This window comes from Lissotriton vulgaris, chromosome 3_1 (genome assembly GCF_964263255.1).
Source record: "Lissotriton vulgaris chromosome 3_1, aLisVul1.2, whole genome shotgun sequence".
Taxonomy (NCBI): domain Eukaryota; kingdom Metazoa; phylum Chordata; class Amphibia; order Caudata; family Salamandridae; genus Lissotriton; species Lissotriton vulgaris.
In genome coordinates, this window is record NC_141689.1 from 792,398,637 (window position 1) to 792,418,630 (window position 19,994).

Here is a 19,994-nt window from a genome sequence, read left to right on the forward strand (position 1 = left end):
TCGTCAAGACAATCCCGTCTACAATGATGTAGCATCTGACTACACTAATATGACAAAAGATCCGGTAGCCCCAGTGATTTAAAATAATCCTGATGCAATTTCATCAATTGACAGAACTGCTTCTGGCTATTTCATCAACTTTGATACGTTTTCTGAGGATCCCAGTGAGCCTGAAACGACGCCAGCAAATAAAACTTTTAAAGATCAAGTAACAGAACTCTTTCAGCAACTTGAAAAAACTTATCTGGTTCCACCATGGGTTGAACTTTGGATTGTGCTAGGTGTACTTTTTCTCCTACTTTGGCTAATCATGGTATTAACTTTGGCGATGCTGATAACTGGAAAATATAGTAAAATGGGCACAGCAAGTAAGAACATCAACTTGCTCCTGAAGCCACAAAAATCATCTCATCGTGAACAAAGAGACTTGACATCAGTGAACATACCAACCGTTCCTATACCTGGTGGTATAGCATGGGACAGAACTGATTATGACATGTATTGTCCGGCAGAGCTGCTGAAGATTCCATATCAATTTAAGGTTTCCTTGAGTGACTTTGTTTCAACCAGCACGTTTTCTGATTATTGGGACTTTGCGACTGTTAATAATATGATGTCAGATTTAGAGATGTCTGCTAAATTTTCAAAACATGAATACTTAGAAGGTTCATCAGATTATGCACAAATGTATTGTTATTATCACTATGGTCAACATTACTTGCACAAATCTGCAAACCCTAGGAATATTTATACTTACAATCAATGGGAACATTGTCCAATGCCACCAAAAGGTAGCTCAAAAACATTCTATGAAAATTTTCCATACTTCTCCGGTTTTAATGTCTCGAATCCGGAGACATTTTACTTTAAAAATGTTAATAAAACAGGAATGAAAAGTATGTTAACCAATACAAAGCAAATTTATTCTGCAGCCTTTTATGCCCAGCTGTCCTCATTAGGTTTCAACTTTTGGAGTGACAAAATAGAAACAAAAACTTCCTGGGGATCAAAAGACTGGCAAGTACAGGGAATAGAATATTTATTTCGAGCCTGCATTATCCCTGAACAAATTATTTTTTTGAACGACACTGTTCAACAGACATCCTGCCTTGGCCTGGCCAAGATAAAAGATTTAAACAAACCGTCCATACCTATACCTACACATGACAGTGAAAACACTTCAGAAGGAGGGATCGACGTAAAAACTATTTTACTTAAAAACAGAACTGATCCCGATTGGAAAAAATGGTTAATCTGGCCCACAGACAAGAATAACTGTCAATATAGATTCCTGAACAAGACACAAGGGTTTACAGTAACCAGGCCAGATCCAAGATATGTCCAGAGACAACATCCATGGATAATAACAACATACAGTGTAGGAAAACTATGCCTTGAGTGGCTACAAAAATCTGCACTAACAGAGGTTAAACAACACTTATCTTTACTTAAAGATGGCGTTGATTTAAGGGACTTCTTACTAGGTCCTGCGAAACGACGTCATAAACGTTTCATAAACGCAGGTATATATGCCATTTATAATGAAGCTTGGAAAGAGACACAGGCAGAGACTGCAGAAAGAATACGAGAAATTGATTGTATTAATTTAGAGAAAGCACTCTCTGTAGTTGACAATGGGTTAACGACCCTGTCATCCAGAATTTATTTTTTGGACAGCATAGTATCCTCTGCCATTGACATAAAGGACCAGGACTTGCTCATGCTACAGCATGACCAGTCACAATTACATTCTATAATGCTTTTAGGCTGGACGTTACAAAATCTTCGTTCCGGATATGTGCCATGTCGTCTAATAAACACCATGTCAATGTTTTCTGTATTTAACCTTACAGATAAACAAATCAGCTTGGCACAGAAAGGAGCCGACTATACGGTGCTGAGCATTGAAAAACTGGAAAGATCACCATTAACTGTTTCGGGAAAACCTGCAACAGAATGGCTAATAGACGGGATAATCACTCTGCCTGTCACAATTTTCAACTTTCAATACTGTTTGAAACATATACCATTGGCCGTGTATGAAAGGTTGGGTAAGGAATACATGAAGTCAAGCTGGGAATTACCAGTCACACACAAATGTTGGAGTGGGGGAAAAGAAGTATTTCTTAGTGGTACCAAATGTAAGAGCACACTAAGCGGTAAACTTTTATTCCAGGGTATTAATTTACATGGAGCCTGTGAAGGTTCTTCGAACAACTTATCCTGCCACCTGCAAGGTTCTCCAGCAGCAGTGATAGATCCATTTTTTAGGCCGCTTTCTAACGGGAGCTATATAATGTTGAACGATCACAGCTGTTGTGGAATGATGCCAGGAATAGCCTATCTCGTAACTGTGTCAGCCAGGGTCACTTGTCGTATGCAAGTATTGTTTCCTAAAGCTAAAACAGACGGGGAGTCGCCGCTATGGCCTTCACTGAACATCTCTTCTATTCGAATTGATACTTTAAGCAGAATGAAAGCTGTTCTTTAACACAAAACTGTGCCACTGACCTCGTCTAAAGAGACGTAGGAACTACAAGTTGCAAGGTCCTCTGCAGAGATACATGCCTTTTATCCACAAACTGTCCAATACATTTTGTAGAAATGTTAGGTCCTATTTTAAACATGTCTGATGCCAGTGGTATTATACATGTATTTAAGAGTATTTTGGGTCTGTTAGCACCTTTTGAAGCAGTTCTCTGCATTTTTCCAAACTTCGTGCACACTGTGTTTGGCGGCCTGCCTCTCATTTTGGGACCTGTAGCAGGAATAATATTCTTGTTCCTTTTGCTTCGATGTGGCAAGTCCGGTCAGCAACGACACCCAGATTACCATCAAGAATACTCTCCTGGCAATGAAGTGTCATGAGCGCATAATACAGATCCTGAGCCTGGCTCGTCTACGAGACCTGAATATCACATGGTTCCTATCATTCCGACCAATCTGTCAAGATTGCATCTTACCTGTTCTATGATGCCTGCTATGTGGAGAAGAATGTGTGTTGGATGTCTGTCTAACACTTCCATCAGTACTGCCAGCGGATGTTGATACCCTGATTGGTTGGGTAACTACCCATGCATCGTGTTGTCCCCAGCGGCTACCAATCCTGATGATGGCATTCATCGAGATCTCACAGACGCAATCTGCTGATGGTGAGATACGTGGATCGACAGGCACACAGGTACCACCTTCATCTCCATCTACGACAAACATTGCTAATGCGGCTAACACTGACGGCGATGCTTCACATTTTTGTGCTATTGGTTTACTTAATGAAGTGGTCCAACTTTCACCTACTGTGGTAGACGATTTCTTTGCCTGCTTAGAAGATTTAATGTTTTCTCCAAACAACGAGAATGACTTTTGAAGTTAGCACACAGCGTTCTATGGGACTCTGTATTCGATCTTCACTTTTCAAAACAAAACTTCCAACTTTAAGAACTCTATTTTTCTGCAATTTGACATTTTCCAAAATTGAACTTTTTTTGGCACAAAGTAATCTGCTTAAAGTAGAACTAATCTTAGAGAACAAGAATTCTTTGAAACACTTCCAAGAGACAATATTTGACCTTGTCCACAACCTAAACAGTATATTCTGTCATGGAATGGTCTCGACTTTTTCTTCTGTATTCAAGAGCCATTTCATAAATGTTATTTCATGACTCATTCTGATAAAGCATTTTCCAATATCACACTACATGCTTTGAATGAAAATATTGCTTTTTTAAAAAATAAAAAAAAATGCATGCAGTACAAATGCTCAACTTTCGTGTACAGCCATTTGTAATGCATTTTATGTATTTTGGGAGGGATTTATAACACATCATGCCTAGATATGTTTTAAATGCATAGAATTTAGTAATATCCAACATAATAAAGTGGAGTGAGTTTTGTGTGGCATTTTAGGACTCGAGCGCAATTTACCGATTCATGCCCTTATATAGGTATAATTCACATTGCCCTTATATAGACATAGAAATCATATCCATATTTAGACATAACCAAACCAGTCCATATACAGGCATGGCTACTTCCACTCGTTCAAAAAAGCCACAACGATTTCTTGGAAAACTCGGCTTCGGCAGTCAGGGGCATCCCCTTACTTGAATATTAATTTGTCCTAGAAATCTTTGAATTTTCAAAGAACTACCATTCCCTTGGGGTTCTTTGGTGACGTTATTATGTCCGACTTTACATCAAGCTAGGAACCTTCAAGGTATAAATATGCCTACACTTCCCCTAGCAAACACACGGTGGTTCGGAGCAGCTCGACTATCTACTTGCCCGACGCAGCTCGCTACAGCAAGTGCCGAAGGAAGACGACCCTCCAGCTGACGTACTGACAGAGAAGCTGTCCTTTCTCTCGCTGAGAATCCAGCTCTAGTGTTTCCAAGTTCCCCTCACGGGGTGTTAGGAAATCGAGTCCCGAGACAGAGATACCAGACCTCCTTCATTCTAAAACCAAGGTACGGAACCGTTTAGACCCTAAGACAAATCTTGGTTAGATTCTTGGCAACGAAAAACTAAACCTATGCTACACCTCACTTACTTCTTCCCTCGTACTACACTTAGGTTAGGTACATCGGGGTAGGAGTAGTTTAGAAGCACCAGTTGAGAACTTTTTAGCTTTGTTATTTATGTATGTATTTATCTATGGTCTAGAAACCATACAATGCTTTTACAGTATTATTTTATAATACTCTTCTTACTGTACGCATTATACTTTGCAACCAGTATTACGATTGTAGCAGTTCACTTTACTTGCTTGAGAAAGAAGACTGTTCAATAAACCCTTTTATTGAAAACGCCCGTCTCTCTATTTCTCTGCACCTCTGATGAAACAAAGCATGCACGATTGACTGAGTGAAATATCTATCTATTGTTTCCACGACTCTGAAGATCAGTTTTATTCTTGGGGAAACAAAGTTGTCATGTTTATGCGGTTGTCAGAAACGAATCCCTTCTTGTTTATTCGAGAAAGTTTCTAGTAACCTCTGAGCTAACTGGCACTCACAATTAAGTTGAATATATTCGGTAGAGACCTAGTAGACATAAGTCCTACGTCACATCTATAGGATATGTTATTCCAATGTGCAGAGCCTATTGGGAATATAGGAACTAAACTACAGTAGTGGTCAGAAATGTGGACATCATTCTTTAGGGTTACGCCACAATGGGCACTACTTCACCTACAATGCCAGCCTGTTATCATATCTACCCTGAATATTTTGTTGTCATCCTCAGGAACTTTGAGCTATTCTATCTAATATCCTAATGAAACACATAGATCAATCCTAAAATGTCCTCTTCCCAGGAAGTTTCACTCAAACCCTTCTATACATCCAGAATTGGATGACATCCCACCGCCTAATATTAAACCCACTAAAAACAGAGTTCCTCATTACCGCACCTATTCACTCTACCAATCCTGACTACGCTTGGACGGACTTCTCCAACCTTCCTGATTGCAATCCTGACATCATTCATTTGGCGTCATTCTTGACAAGAGTTACCATTCAAGCACAAATGAAAGTCATGAGTGTGCAGTTCCAACTGCATTTTCAAGATAGTTGTTTCCAAACGTAATGTCATGACCATAGATCAATTCAATTCCTCAAGGCATGATTGAGGCAACTCTTCAGATCGATCTTCCAAACGTTCATCTGGCAGCACTGAAAGCTGTTCTACATGCAGTGGCTTGCTTTGTTACCAGAGGCAACACATTTGTTGAAATCAGCCCTGGATTACTAACACTACAAGGGCTCCCCATTGAAGCTAAATAATTTTAATAGAAGGCCTGTCTCAGTCACAAGGCCCTAAAATCATTGTTTCCTCCATACTTGATTAATAACACTTCCTGCTCCATCTTACTATTCTTTGTTTCCTTTTTCTAAAAAAAAACAAAAACCTTTTTTGGGCTTAATTCCTGCCTCCTTCGGTCTTTAATGCAGATACTATAGCCTTATAGCCCGCCCTGGTGGGCATACCGGCTATTAAAGGCCCGCTCCAGCGTTCGGCTCAAGCCTTTGCCAAGGGAGCGGGACTTTAATAGCCGGTACAGCCCAGCTACAAAGGGCTATAAGGCTATTTGAACATTCTGCCACTAGAGGGGAGGATGTTCTAACAAATAAAGCAAAGTTCTCTCGGAGCCCGAGGGGGTTTAAATACCCACGGGCTCCAAGAGGCCTTTGTGAGAACAACATTGGAATGTTGCTCTGAGGGCTTTTTGTTCTTGTTGTGTCCTGAGGCGGAAAGCCGGGACTGTTGTGCTATATTTTAAAAATTGAATACTCGCGTTCTAATTGATTTTGTGTTGTGCTTTTAAAAATCACTCTCACCTGGGCATTCTCGAGCGGCACTTGGCACGGGCAGCAGACCCCAGCGCTACCACGCTGCCTCGACCCCCTCCTACGCCCCAACGATCTCGGCACCGCGTGGACGGTGACCACGCCCACTCTAGGCCACGCCCCCTTCAAGCGCCAGATATAAACGCTGATTGCAAGCGACTGGCAGCTAGTTCTTGTTGTGTCCTGAGGCGGAAAGCCGGGACTGTTGTGCTATATTTTAAAAATTGAATACTCGCGTTCTAATTGATTTTGTGTTGTGCTTTTAAAAATCACTCTCACCTGGGCATTCTCGAGCGGCACTTGGCACGGGCAGCAGACCCCAGCGCTACCACGCTGCCTCGACCCCCTCCTACGCCCCAACGATCTCGGCACAGCGTGGACGGTGACCACGCCCACTCTAGGCCACGCCCCCTTCAAGCGCCAGATATAAACGCTGATTGCAAGCGACTGGCAGCTAGTTCTTGTTGTGTCCTGAGGCGGAAAGCCGGGACTGTTGTGCTATATTTTAAAAATTTAATACTCACGTTCTAATTGATTTTGTGTTGTGCTTTTAAAAATCACTCTCACCTGGGCATTCTCGAGCGGCACTTGGCACGGGCAGCAGACCCCAGCGCTACCACGCTGCCTCGATCCCCTCCTACGCCCCCAACGATCTCGGCACCGCGTGGACGGTGACCACGCCCACTCTAGGCCACGCCCCCTTCAAGCGCCAGATATAAACGCTGATTGCAAGCGACTGGCAGCTAGTTCTTGTTGTGTCCTGAGGCGGAAAGCCGGGACTGTTGTGCTATATTTTAAAAATTGAATACTCGCGTTCTTATTGATTTTGTGTTGTGCTTTTAAAAATCACTCTCACCTGGGCATTCTCGAGCGGCACTTGGCACGGGCAGCAGACCCCAGCGCTACCACGCTGCCTCGACCCCCTCCTACGCCCCCAACGATCTCGGCACCGCATGGACGGTGACCACGCCCACTCTAGGCCACGCCCACTTCAAGCGCCAGATATAAACGCTGATTGCAAGCGACTGGCAGCTAGTTCTTGTTGTGTCCTGAGACGGAAAGCCGGGACTGTTGTGCTATATTTTAAAAATTGAATACTCGCGTTCTAATTGATTTTGTGTTGTGCTTTTAAAAATCACTCTCACCTGGGCATTCTCGAGCGGCACTTGGCACGGGCAGCAGACCCCAGCGCTACCACGCTGCCTCGACCCCCTCCTACGCCCCCAACGATCTCGGCACTGCGTGGACGCTGACCACGCCCACTCTAGGCCACGCCCCCTTCAAGCGCCAGATATAAACGCTGATTGCAAGCGACTGGCAGCTAGTTCTTGTTGTGTCCTGAGGCGGAAAGCTGGGCCTGTTGTGCTATATTTTAAAAATTGAATACTCGCGTTCTAATTGATTTTGTGTTGTGCTTTTAAAAATCACTCTCACCTGGGCATTCTCGAGCGGCACTTGGCACGGGCAGCAGACCCCAGCGATACCACGCTGCCTCGACCCCCTCCTACGCCCCCAACGATCTCGGCACCGCGTGGACGGTGACCACGCCCACTCTAGGCCACGCCCCCTTCAAGCACCAGATATAAACGCTGATTGCAAGCGACTGGCAGCCAGTTCTTGTTGTGTCCTGAGGCGGAAAGCCGGGCCTGTTGTGCTATATTTTAAAAATTGAATACTCGCGTTCTAATTGATTTTGTGTTGTGCTTTTAAAAATCACTCTCACCTGGGCATTCTCGAGCGGCACTTGGCACGGGCAGCAGACCCCAGCGCTACCACGCTGCCTCGACCCCCTCCTACACCCCCAATGATCTCAGCACCGCGTGGACGGTGACCACGCCCACTCTAGGCCACGCCCCTTGGGCTATGCCCTTCTTGGCCACGCCCCCTTGGGCCACACCCTTCTTGGCCACACCCCCTTGGACAACACCCTTCTTGGTCACACCCCCTTGGGACACACCCCCTTGGGACACGCCCTCCTGACCTCCCTCTCCAGCAAACGCCTTCATTATGTGCCTGGCCAGGAAGCGCAGGGGACGAGCGCAGCGGGAGCGCCGTCTGCGCGCCCAAGGCTAGCCCGTCTGCGCCCGTCGCACTCGAACGGGCTCAGGGCCAGAACCTATGCCGGGGCCAGCTTTCACTAGGGTGAGTTACTCTGGCCGGGCCCTCCTAAGTCTCAGACCCACTAACAACATTATGTGCAATTATGTTCATGACTTAGACGGACCTTTCACTAGCTGTGCACTCTGTCACCCAGTCCAGCTACAACTTACCAATCCACCCGTCTCACACTCTGGCCTTAAACTAGCCGCACTGAATTGCAGGTCACTCCCTATGCATGCTCTGCTCATCAACCACCTAATGGTAGACCACGACCTCGACATTCTGTTCCTTACGGAAACGTGGCTCACTGCCCACTCGGATTCGGACGTGGTCTTAGCCCTATCCCCGGGCTTCCTCATCCAGTCCCAACTACGGCCCTCTGGCAAAGGAGGTGGACTAGCCATCCTCCACCGGGATCACTTCTCCTGTAGAATTAACGATGCCCACATCTTGGACTCAGAAAGCTGTCATTTTACCATCCAGCTGGCACCGACAAGCTCGCTGTCAGGTCTCCTAGTATATCGCCCCCCCTGGCCATTTTGGCCCCTTCGCTAGCGCCCTTCTAGAATCAATATCATCACTGGCCCATTCTACTTCCAACTTCACTATACTAGGAGACCTCAACATCCATTTTGACGACCCCCTAGACACAGGGGCAGCCGATTTGATCCTAGATCTGGCGGCCTACGGCCTCCAACTGACCAACTCCGGATCCACCCACATCAAGGGTCACCTGCTAGACCCAGTTTTTACCAATATCCACACCCTTCAAGCCAAAGCGTCCCTTCCCCTCCCGTGGACGGACCATTTTCTGGTCCCTCTCTTCTTGCCAGGAGCATTCAGGAAGCCCCACAAGCCCGCCACCTACACCAGGGACAGGGCATGGTCCAGACTCTCTACAGAGGACTGGGCCAGAGCCTTGAACTCTACGACCCCTAGTCCTTCGGAGGACCCTGTCACAGCGGACAGAAATTTCAGGGAGTGGATCTCCACCTCCCTTGATTCTATCCTCCCCATAAAAACCTGTGAGGATAAAAACGGAAAGACAGGATCAGCCCCATGGTTCAGCCCGGAACTCAGAACTCTCCGCAAAGAATGCAAAAAAGAGGAGCGACTGTGGAGAAAGGACTGGCTCCACTCCAGCAAGGACGCCTACCGTAGGTCGGTGAGAACCTATAAATCCACCCTGAAACTCACTAAAGCCTCATATTACGATGCTAGAATAAAAAATGCCGCCAATTCGGCGAGAGAGTCCTACCACATTACCAAAGAGCTTCTGAATATACCAGCACCCCCCTCTTCCAACAGGTCCCCTCCGGGCAGAAGTGATGAACTGGCAACCTACTTTGATTCCAAAATCTCCCGTATCCTAGCCTCACTCCCACCTCCCAGTCTGTCTAACCACAGGGACATTGATGTACCTGTTACCCATACAGGAAACATCCCACATCCACAGCTGACCGCATTTAGGGCGGTATCTCTGGACGAAGTGGGAAAGACTCTGGCCAAGATGAAAAGCGGCTCCCCCTGTGACCCCGCTCCCATGAGATTCCTGAAAACAGTGGCCCCTGCCATCGTTTCCCCTATCACGGAGCTGATTAACATCTCGCTGTCCCAAGGCTCTGTCCCTCCGAGCTGGAAGGGTGCAGTAGTCAAAGCTGTACTTAAAAAACCTCAACTGGACCCCACCGATTTGGCAAACTACAGGCCGATCTCGCTCCTCCCGGGCATTAGCAAAATGGCCGAGAAACTGGTCAATGTCCAACTGTCCCAGTTCCTCGAATCCAACAACCTTCTGCGTCGGTCCCAAACTGGGTTTCGTCCCGGCCACGGCACGGACACCGCCCTCCTCGCTGTCATCGAGGAGGCAAGGTGCATTTTGGATTCAGGAGGGTCAGTGGCAGTGATCCTCCTGGACCTTAGTGCAGCCTTTGACACGGTGAACCACCGTGTCTTACTCCACCGGCTGGCCAGGGTAGGACTTGGGGGCACCGCGCTCGCCTGGATAGAGTCTTTTCTATCGGGCCACTCGTTCCAGGTATGGGATGGCAACTCCCGCTCAGCCTCACTCCCTCTTTCTAGCGGAGTCCCCCAAGGGTCTTCGCTAAGTCCCACTTTGTTTAATGCCTATATGGCCCCTCTGGAGGATGTAGTTGCCCCATTCGGGATCAAGATAGTGAGCTACGCGGACGACACGCAATTGGTCGTCTCACTCTCACATCTTGACCACCACCCAGACAATCTGTTGAACTGACTCCAGGAAATCCACCACTGGATGTGCGAGTCATCACTTAAGCTCAACGGATCTAAAATCGAAGTAATGCCACTGGGCAAGAAATGGGCTACTATCCCTCCATCAGTCTGGCCCGATGTTTTTGGCGAGGTGCCCACCCCGAAGAAGGAAATCAAGACTTTGGGAGTCTGGCTTGAACCTGATCTGTCCATGAAGACCCAGGCAGCCAAAACAGCAGGAACCTGCTTCGGACTCATGCGTTCCATCCGGAAGATCCTTCCGCTACTCCCTCCCCTATCAAGGAAACTCTTGGTTCAAGGCCTGATCCTTGCTTGTCTAGACTATAGTAACGCTGTCTATCTAGGAGCCCCCGAATCTACCCTGGCAAAACTTCAGCGCACCCAAAATGCGGCTGCCCGGCTCCTTATGAGTCTCCCCTCCAGAGCCTCTGCCAGACCAGCGCTCAAGGCCCTACACTGGCTTCCAGTGCGACAGAGGATAAAATTTAAGGCTTTGTGTACCGCCCACAAACTCCTCAACGGTCTAGGCCCTTCGATCTTGAGAGACATGGTCACCCCATACACGGCACCCAGACTCCTGCGCTCGGTCACCAGGCGCTCTACAAATCGTTAAATAAATAAATACATAAATTTTACCGGCCCATAGAAGCACGGAGCACTCCAAAGTCTTCAATAAAGTGGTCCACATTCCAATGTTCTAATTCCACTTACGCATCTTGGCTGTTGCTTCGAACATCTTTTGGTCCAATTCTTGTTTCCTGCATCCTTAGCTTAACCTTTTAAATTAACTTGTTTCATCATCTTCCCTGTTTTGGCCAGTTTCTTACATTTCTGGATTACTATCAGGAATTATCATATTTCCTTTGCTTCTCTCAGTGATGAGGTCTACCAACTATGTTTTAGTAGTTACTACTTGGTGTAATGTCAGTTATATACCTAGTGAGTATCCATTTTTTATTGAATTTCCTGGTGTTTATTTTGCTTCCCTCACAATAGTATATATATTTTTTCTACTGCCATTCATAATTATTTGGTTTAAGACGTATCCACTGTATAATCTATCTATTGTTTTGACTACTTTTCCCTGTAACTTTGCTTCTTCTGTTGCAAATTACTCTAATACATTGGGTTCATGTTTACAATAAGCAATACCACAAAAACAAATTAAAAAAACAAATAAATATGGTTGTAGCTTTTTCTTGTGAGTTGGATCTACGACTTGGTCGAGCACGTAAACGTTTGTATTGACCACATTAAAGTCCGTGGATTTTAAGAGATTACATTTGAAACCAAAGTTCCCACTTTTGCCCCTGTTTAGTTTAAAATGTGAGTACAAAGTACCCATGTGCACTTTAAAAAGGGGTGGTGGGTTCGACTATGAGCTCTCTCAGTGACAAGAAGACGGTCCCAAGTCCCTCTAATACTAATGAGACATAACCTTAAGGTTAATCGCCGTCACTCACAACTTCAGTGTGAGGGCGGGAGCCTGCCCTGCCTCTTGCCACCTTGCCGTGAGCGTGCCGCGGCTTGCAGCGTGCAGTGTCGGGGGAGGCAGGAAGCACATTGCCTGAATAATTCAGGCCGTGCGAGAGGCGCCACGCCTCCTCGACGCCCTGTTACCGGAGCGCAAAACGACGGAGCCCAGGTGTTGACCGCTGAAGGGATACTTTTGTTCTGTCAAGATGTACGCCGTTGAGGATTCGACCATTTCTGGGCTTTCACCACCAACACCAGCGTAAGAGGGAAAAGTTTTCGTGTGTCGTTTGCGGCGTGGAAACTCGCCCAGTCGGCAGCGGCTGCCGGGAGCGCATTTAGACCTCCCCTCTGGTACCACTCCCCCAGACGGACTTGTTGAGCGAGGTGTTTCGTGTTTTAGTTCAGAAGGAAGCGGCTTGTCTGCGTGCGAGATTTCCGCCCTGAGCGCGGAGGAGCAGCGGCAGCACAGGGCGAGTTGGCTGCACACTCCGCGGGACATGGTGCTCATGACCGAGCAGCACTACGAGCCGGAGGACGCCAGCAGGCCCATGGCCCATCGGGGCTCCGGCTCCAAGAAGGACTTCAAAGCGGTCACTTTCAGGTAAACATTTCCAACCGGGGAGTTCTGCAAGTCTGTGCTGTCATAGATACCAGCGAGCCCGTTTGCATCCCGCAAGATGTAGTGGCGCAAATTTACTCAAATGTTATCCGTCTAGCAGGCCAAAGAATTACACGAATGTTGGCGATCAATTTTTATGGAATCTGTTGAAATGTAAACTCAACACTTGCATACTACTTGTGTAGTGTTTGCGCCCATTCATTGTCGAGGGAACACTTGCAAATGCTCTAAACGTTTTTAGGGCTACTCCAATTGCTCGTCATTAGTTTGTGCTTAGCATTCCCTATGAGAATGTGAGGTCCCTCGCAATTTCAACAATAAAATGCACGCAACACAATACATGAGAACGATTACCCCTCGTTAGACCTTTTTGGCCTTACTTCTCCCCTCCTAACTCCCAGGACGATAAATCAGGGGGCAGGGGGGTGACCCACATCTCCCCTACAGTGGCCTCGGCGACCATCCTAGTATGGAGCCTGCATCGGATTTGGAATTGTGGTACAACAGGGAGCAACATTTAATGTGACCAATAACTAGCCCAAACCAGTGTAATTATTTATTTGTATATTTTTCAATATATGTTTTTGCGTAAAATAATCATTGGGTGGAAAAATAAAATTACACTTTTTTTCGGTAAACTTGAAACCATAATAAACACATCTAAAATATGCTCGTTTTCAACGGTGCATCTAGAGTAGACTGACTAGTTTTTCCACCAGAGTCCATGTGTCTTCGTTCACGTTGTCACACTAATCAAATAGCCTAGGATTGTAAATAAGAGATGTTACTAACATCTAAGTTCATCGTGTTTAATTGACTTGCTTCCGAAAGTTGGAAAGTCGAGTCTGCTTTACTAGCAGTAAAGCTTTTTACCTTCTGATTACTGCAGATGTCTACGACCGACATGCACTCTGGTAGGCATATTGCCAAACAGCCACCTTTGAGTAAATTAAGGGACTTAATGTCAAGTGCTTAGTGTCAAGAAACCGCATTTCACATTTATGTCTAAAGCCTTTTAATGAAATACTTGAATCGTTGATTGGGCAGTTTGGGTGCATGTGGTGGTTGCCATTGTGAAGGTTATTGACACCCTTCTGGCCAGGTATCGACGAGATTAGTCCCACTGTGTCAAATAATCCATACAGTGGCGATTTTCTTCCAGAGGGCACAAGAAAAATAAATCGAGACATAAAGCAATTTGTTTAGTTGCACGCGTTAAGGTCATTTGTGAAGATGAGATTCCAGCCAGCTCTTTTCGTGCCAATGTTGTCACCCTAGACCACATTCTGCTGCCCTAAGGAATTATTAATGCTATGATAAAACTTGGGCGAACACTAGCCAAAATATTAGGGTTGTAGAAGTGACATCACAGTTTGACCCCTCAAGACCCCTTATCTCACCCTTCGCTTCTCAGCGGCCACGTGTTTTCTATTGGTAGGACAAAGAGTGTAAAGAATAGAACTTAATCAGGCCGATTAAAGTAGGGCTTATCCCTTTCTGTTGATGTCTTTATGAACCTTAAGGCAATATGCAAAAACCTAGAGCAACACTTACATAATTTCTAGCAATTTAATCTAAGAATGGAAATAAATGAAGATTAACAAGGCACACAGTGTTTGTGAGAAAGATATATACATATTTATTTATTTCAACAAGCATCCACCAGGGACATAAGAGCACTCTGCAGATTCCAAATTTCTGTATTATAACCAAGTAGACGCATTTCGGAGACATTGCCTTTCTCAATACTGGTAACAAGATGGGTGCCAGTTGCAAGTCTTTTTAATTGATCTGTTCTCATTCCCATTGGCTGATGTCTCCTAGCAAGAACAAGTGGAGTGACGTTATTCAAGTTGGTAACAGTAACATCCGCCATCCCAGTGTGTTGAGTTTTATATTTATATATATATATTTTTTTAATGGCATTATGCCATATAACAATAGATAACTAACAAGTAGTAAAAACCCACCTGAGATCCTATATTCATAGGTGTACGTGGTTATAAACTGAGCATGATGGCCAGAAGCCAGTTTTTCATGGTGTGAAAGGTCCAACAGGAAAAATACCAAACCTTAACTCCTCCTACTCGCTGTGTATGACTTGCTAAACTGCAGAATTCAGACGGTGATGATGGTGACACAAAAATATCTAGACCAAAGGTCTATCCGATCCATTTATCATTACTAATCCATTATCTCACTTTTTTCATTAACATAATTGCGATCTTTTCTTTTGCCTACAGCTGTGGATATATTATCCATCACCTGCTATCCTGGATTGGCTACGCTGTTCTGATCTGTTGTAGCAATAGTGTCTAATGCACACCTAGGATATCATTCATTTTACATAAATTGTCTTAGATCACATCTGATTGAGTTAGTTCTTAGTGTGTATGTGTTGTTTTTTCAGTTTGACTGCAGATGCGAATGGAGTATGAATGGAACAATTACTGATGAATTGCCTAATGATAGTCTTTATAGTGTGCAACTGTTTTTAACACTTTAAAATATATTGATCAATAAATAAAAATTACCGTTCAAAATATCTTTATGCCTTGTTCATGCATTGGTAATCTTAATTTATTTCTATTCTTAGATTGTATAAACGGCTAGAAATTATTTGAGTTGCCCTAGACTTTTGCATGTTGATATATTTTCCCTGCTCTAGGTACTCATAATTTTTTGCAGGGGTCCCTCCTCTATACAATTATTATGACCCTAAAGTTAATGGATCTCTGACAGTGCAATGGGTTCCAAAGGTTAGTGCAGAGGTAGGAGCTTCGACCCGTAGAGACTCTCAGATTACTTAAGTGAACTTGTGGTCCCCGACATTCAGTGCACCTGCTTGGAACACTTTGGAAATTCACAGCATAATGGCTACACAGTTCTTACCTGTTGATGTTCAAGTTCTGTAAAACACAAACATTTCAAAATGGTAGATTATCAATGTTTGTGAAAAAAAAGTGGCCATAATAGGAACTTGCTTTTTATATAGTGATTGTTACCATAGTGTTCATTCCTCGTGTTGATAAGTCTTTAACCTAAAAGGAGAGGGCTTTTTTTGTGCTTTGTAGTCGCGTGAATCGCTTAATGTATTTGCTTTTTACTCCTGAGCCATAGATTGGTCTGCTTAGAAATATTGAAAGATATTTCTTCTTTTTATTAATTATTAACGATTGCCTACAACGTATTTCATTTGGTATGTTATGCAGTTAGTGTCTTGATAAGCAAATTAATTATAGAAGAATGTAATCTTGGAAATAAATCCTCCACATATGCATAGCTATCATAGTGCGATTAATTCAAATTGAATCTTGATTGAACTGCTGTTTCTTAAATAATACTATTGCATTATCATCTCACCAAAAATATAGTTTTGCACTTAAACAGAAGGTGAGGTACTCATTTCAGTACAAATAAACATGCCAATCTTCAGTAGTAGCCTGTTGAACTATTGGGCAATATTATTGCTGGATGGGACAGGGAAAAGTATTGGTAAAGTCTTGTTAAATCGGACCAGGGTTGGGCAGAGGGCAAAAATGTCCTGTTTGAGGTGCTAGTTGGAATCAGGTCACAAATTTAGTCAGTCGATCATAAGGTATGAAAATGGTCAACTTGTCACCCAGGAAGTGGGGTAGGGGTATCTCCAGGCCCTGGGATTCTGCGAGCCTTGGTTGGGTGGCTGTGCCAGTCGAAGAGCCAGGTCTTGAACTTCTCCCTGAAGTCCTCCAGTGAAGGGGAGGTGCATAGGTGGAGGACGTTCCATGACTTGGCTGCGAGGTAGGAGAAGGAACGACCACCTCAGCGGTTTCCATGGACGTGGGTGAGGGGGAAGGAGCAGGGCTCCCTCTTTGGCTGGTGGAACGTCAGGCGGTTGTTGATGTATGCGGGTCTGAAATTGTGGAGGGCTTTGAAGGCGTGAGTGAAGATTTTGAAGAGGTTTCTTTTCTGAACAGGGAGCCAGTGGAGGGCTCTATGACGAGGGTACGTGCTGGTTCTTTTGGGAAGGTCGAGGATTAGTCTAGCTGCTGAATTTTGAATGGTCTGGAGTTGGCTTAAGAGGAAGTTTGTTGCCATAGTCGCCAGCTGTGAACATGCCTGCAGAGGGATCCAGCGTTAAGCAGCGTGCAGTGGAGCTGCAGTCTCTGGTCTGGTGCTAGCTGTGTATTGGTCTCAGGGATTCCTACGTCGCAGGTGAATCAGCAGTGGTTGCAAGTGAAGAGACCTTCCGTTGAGTGAGGTGAAGCGATGCCGCAGCTGTTGTCCAGGCTCTTGGGGTTGAGTGCTCGGAGCTCATCCGTGGTGTACTGGAGGCAGGCTGTGGAACCAGGGCTTCTGGTGCTGTGAGCCGTCCAGGTGGGTTGGGCGCAGACAGGCTTGCCTTTGCGCGCCGGCAGCTTGGCCGTACTGCTCCCTTCTTTAAGTAGCCGTTGGAGGTGGGAGGGGCAGTCTGGGAGGTGGTAGGACAGGGCTCCGGAGCTGCAGGGCTTGCGTACCAGGGCGGATAGGTTGCCTGACGGTGAGGGAGAGGATCAAGGGAGGGGGAGGGTGCGAAGGATGCCAACAACGAGGAGTTGCGACTAAGAGGGGAGAAAAAATAAATGAGTGAAAGAAATAGGAGCAACAAACTGTTAGGGAAGAAGGGACTAATAAAGGGAATAGAAAAGCATAATAATAGCAATCTTACAGAAATGGACCCAACCACTCTCCATACCCGTTCATGTTTCCTAGGGCAGCCCCTGGCTTCGAAAGACCGCACGCTCCTGTTGGGCACACCAATCTACTCCCCGTCTCCCAACACGTAAGAGACTTGGGCGCAGGGGATATTCATCATGCAGCAATGTCTTGCTAAGCTACGAGAAGGTCCATGCCCAAGAAGGCTTTCTCTGCCCTCGTGCCACAATAGCCCTCAAGCACACCAAGGAAAATCAGGAGGGGAGAAAGGGGGACCTCCCACCCAAGGACATGCGATAGCTCCTGGGTCACTTTGGTCTAATACTGGCAAATTGGTTGACAGTTCCATACCATGTGAAAAAAATCTGCCTTGTAGGTCCCACAATGAGGGCAGAAGGTAATAGGACGGGCACCTGCATGAGCCAGTCATGGATAATAAGGAGATGCGAGGACAGATAGTACAGATAAAGATTGAACATTTCCAGGCGACCCTCAAGGGGACCCCATTGATAGTGTGTGAAAGATAAATGGGGTCTAGGGCCCGAAACAGAAACGTCCCTGTAATTCCATCCAGTGTCCGAAACCCCTCCCGGGACAAGTGAAAAGGTAAATTCTGGAAAATGTAAAGAAATCTTGGTAGAATCGTAATGTTGTACAGCTCAATGTGCCTCATAACATTTAGTGAGATCCGCTTTAACTTTTTGGACCAAAGGTTAAGGGTCGGGGTCAGCTCTGTCTGGAGGTCGACCCATATGCCCAAGTATTTGAAACTGAGTCGGCGTAGAGGTATAGTGGATTGCCAATCAAAGCAGTCCCTAGCTTGTGTCAGGGTGACCAACGCGGATTATGAGGGGTTCATCCGACGTCCCAAGGGCAGTTCGAATTCTTTAAGGATCCCAAGGTACCTAGAACTGCTAACCGCCGGGTTCGATAGAGGAGTATGTCATCCGCGTAGAGTGCGATGCAGTTCTCGTAGCCAACGCTCCAGGTCCAACTAGAATACTGAGGGTCTGTGCGTATGAGTTGAGGCAAAGGCTGTATCTGCAAGGCAAAGAGATGGGGGGCATTGGGCAGCCTTGTTTGGTTCCCCTCACTATAGGGAAGACGTCAGACAAGACCCCATTGACGCGCACATGAGCTGTGGGGTTGGAGTAGAGGACTCGGACCATGTTCCGAAAGTGTAGTCCAAAGTCGGCACAAACATACAACTGCTGAAGGTAAGTCCACCGTATCAAAGGCCATCTCAAAATCAAGAAGGAGCAGTGCAAGACCCTTCAACACTTGATGACGGTGGGCCAGAGCCTCGGGGAGCCTACGGATGCAATGTCGGGTGCTCCGGGATGGCATGAAGTGCTATGAAGGACAAGGGAACCCAAATATAATTGGTCAGGGACCTTGGGTAGTTACAAGTTTTAGACAAAGTGGTCCCAAGACGGGGGCAATGGACAAGGAGAAAGATGAATAGAGTCTCAGTCAGTGCTATATTTAAAGCTGTCCAGCCGGACAGGAATACTTTTAATTTATAAAATTTGAACGAAAGCAATAGAGTAGGACACACGCCTGCATCCTACTAGACATGTAAAAAGAACACAGAATACAAAATAGAAAAACAAAAAAGGCTCAGGCAGAGTGACTTGTTTGTATGTTGCACATTCAGATAGGAGAAACAAGAGTGTGATGGGACACTGTTACGCATAATTAATTTTCAGTAGAAAAGTGTATATGGTGTACGTTAAGTCGACGACATTGTGATCCCTTTTTATACATTTTGGGATCATTATCAGGACATTACATTACATGCCTGAATACAATTGCTTCCAATCAGTGCGAGACACTAATTTAGATGTTGACCGCGTTGGCGGTATCACACCGAACGTGCTTGGAGTACCAAGGCGCCGGGGAGCGCCAAAATCAGAGCGAAGTATCTGCATTTTTCTGGAGATACTGAAGACGCTATTCAAAGGATCACGGTTATATCTCTAACCTCAACTTGGCTATCCCCTGTGCCTTCGTACTCCAAGCATGTTGGGTGTGATACCACAAACACGGTCAGCATCTAAATTAGTGTTCTTGCACTGATTGGAGGCAATTGTATTAAGGGCAGAGCTAGCTGGCTGGGACATATTAAGAAAACCTCATCTTTACTGCAGTTATAACCTCTTTGTGTAAATCCGACCTCAAAATGCCCAAGAATTGTGTAAATAATTAAGGACCGCTGTTTATCTCAAAAGTTAGAGTAAAGGATAAAAAAAAACACCCAGCAAATTATTTTGATGGGTATCTTGTCCTCAAGCGACTGTATTTATCTGAATGTAAACACAATCTAAATCTTAAGTTCAGGTTTGGCACCTTCCCCACCAGGGTGTACCCAGTGAGGAGCGGTAGGCTCGAAAAAAGGAAAGAGTTCTGTGATTGTTTAGTTGGAGGCATTGATAACACCATGCACATGTTGCTATTCTGCTCAAAATTGTATGCAGTACTTAAACTCTGGTTACTTCCTTTATTCCACATGTTTAGCATCAGGT

General features: G+C 45.4%; 1 protein-coding gene across 6 annotated transcripts in view; it reads left to right on the top strand.

The window, feature by feature from the left end:
* GRAMD2B (GRAM domain containing 2B) overlaps positions 1-19,994 on the top strand; it is a 463,109-nt gene that overhangs the window by 173,034 nt on the left and 270,081 nt on the right. Inside the window, exon 1 of one of the 6 annotated variants that reach the window (XM_086961102.1) lies at positions 12,223-12,777. The exons of 4 other annotated variants lie outside the window; for them this stretch is intronic. In XM_086961102.1, the coding sequence (XP_086817228.1) occupies positions 12,674-12,777 (104 nt within the window). In that variant the 5' untranslated portion in view covers positions 12,223-12,673. Of the gene's footprint in view, positions 1-12,222; positions 12,778-19,994 lie in introns of those variants that run through there. One more of the 6 variants, XM_086961103.1, reaches the window with a different exon arrangement.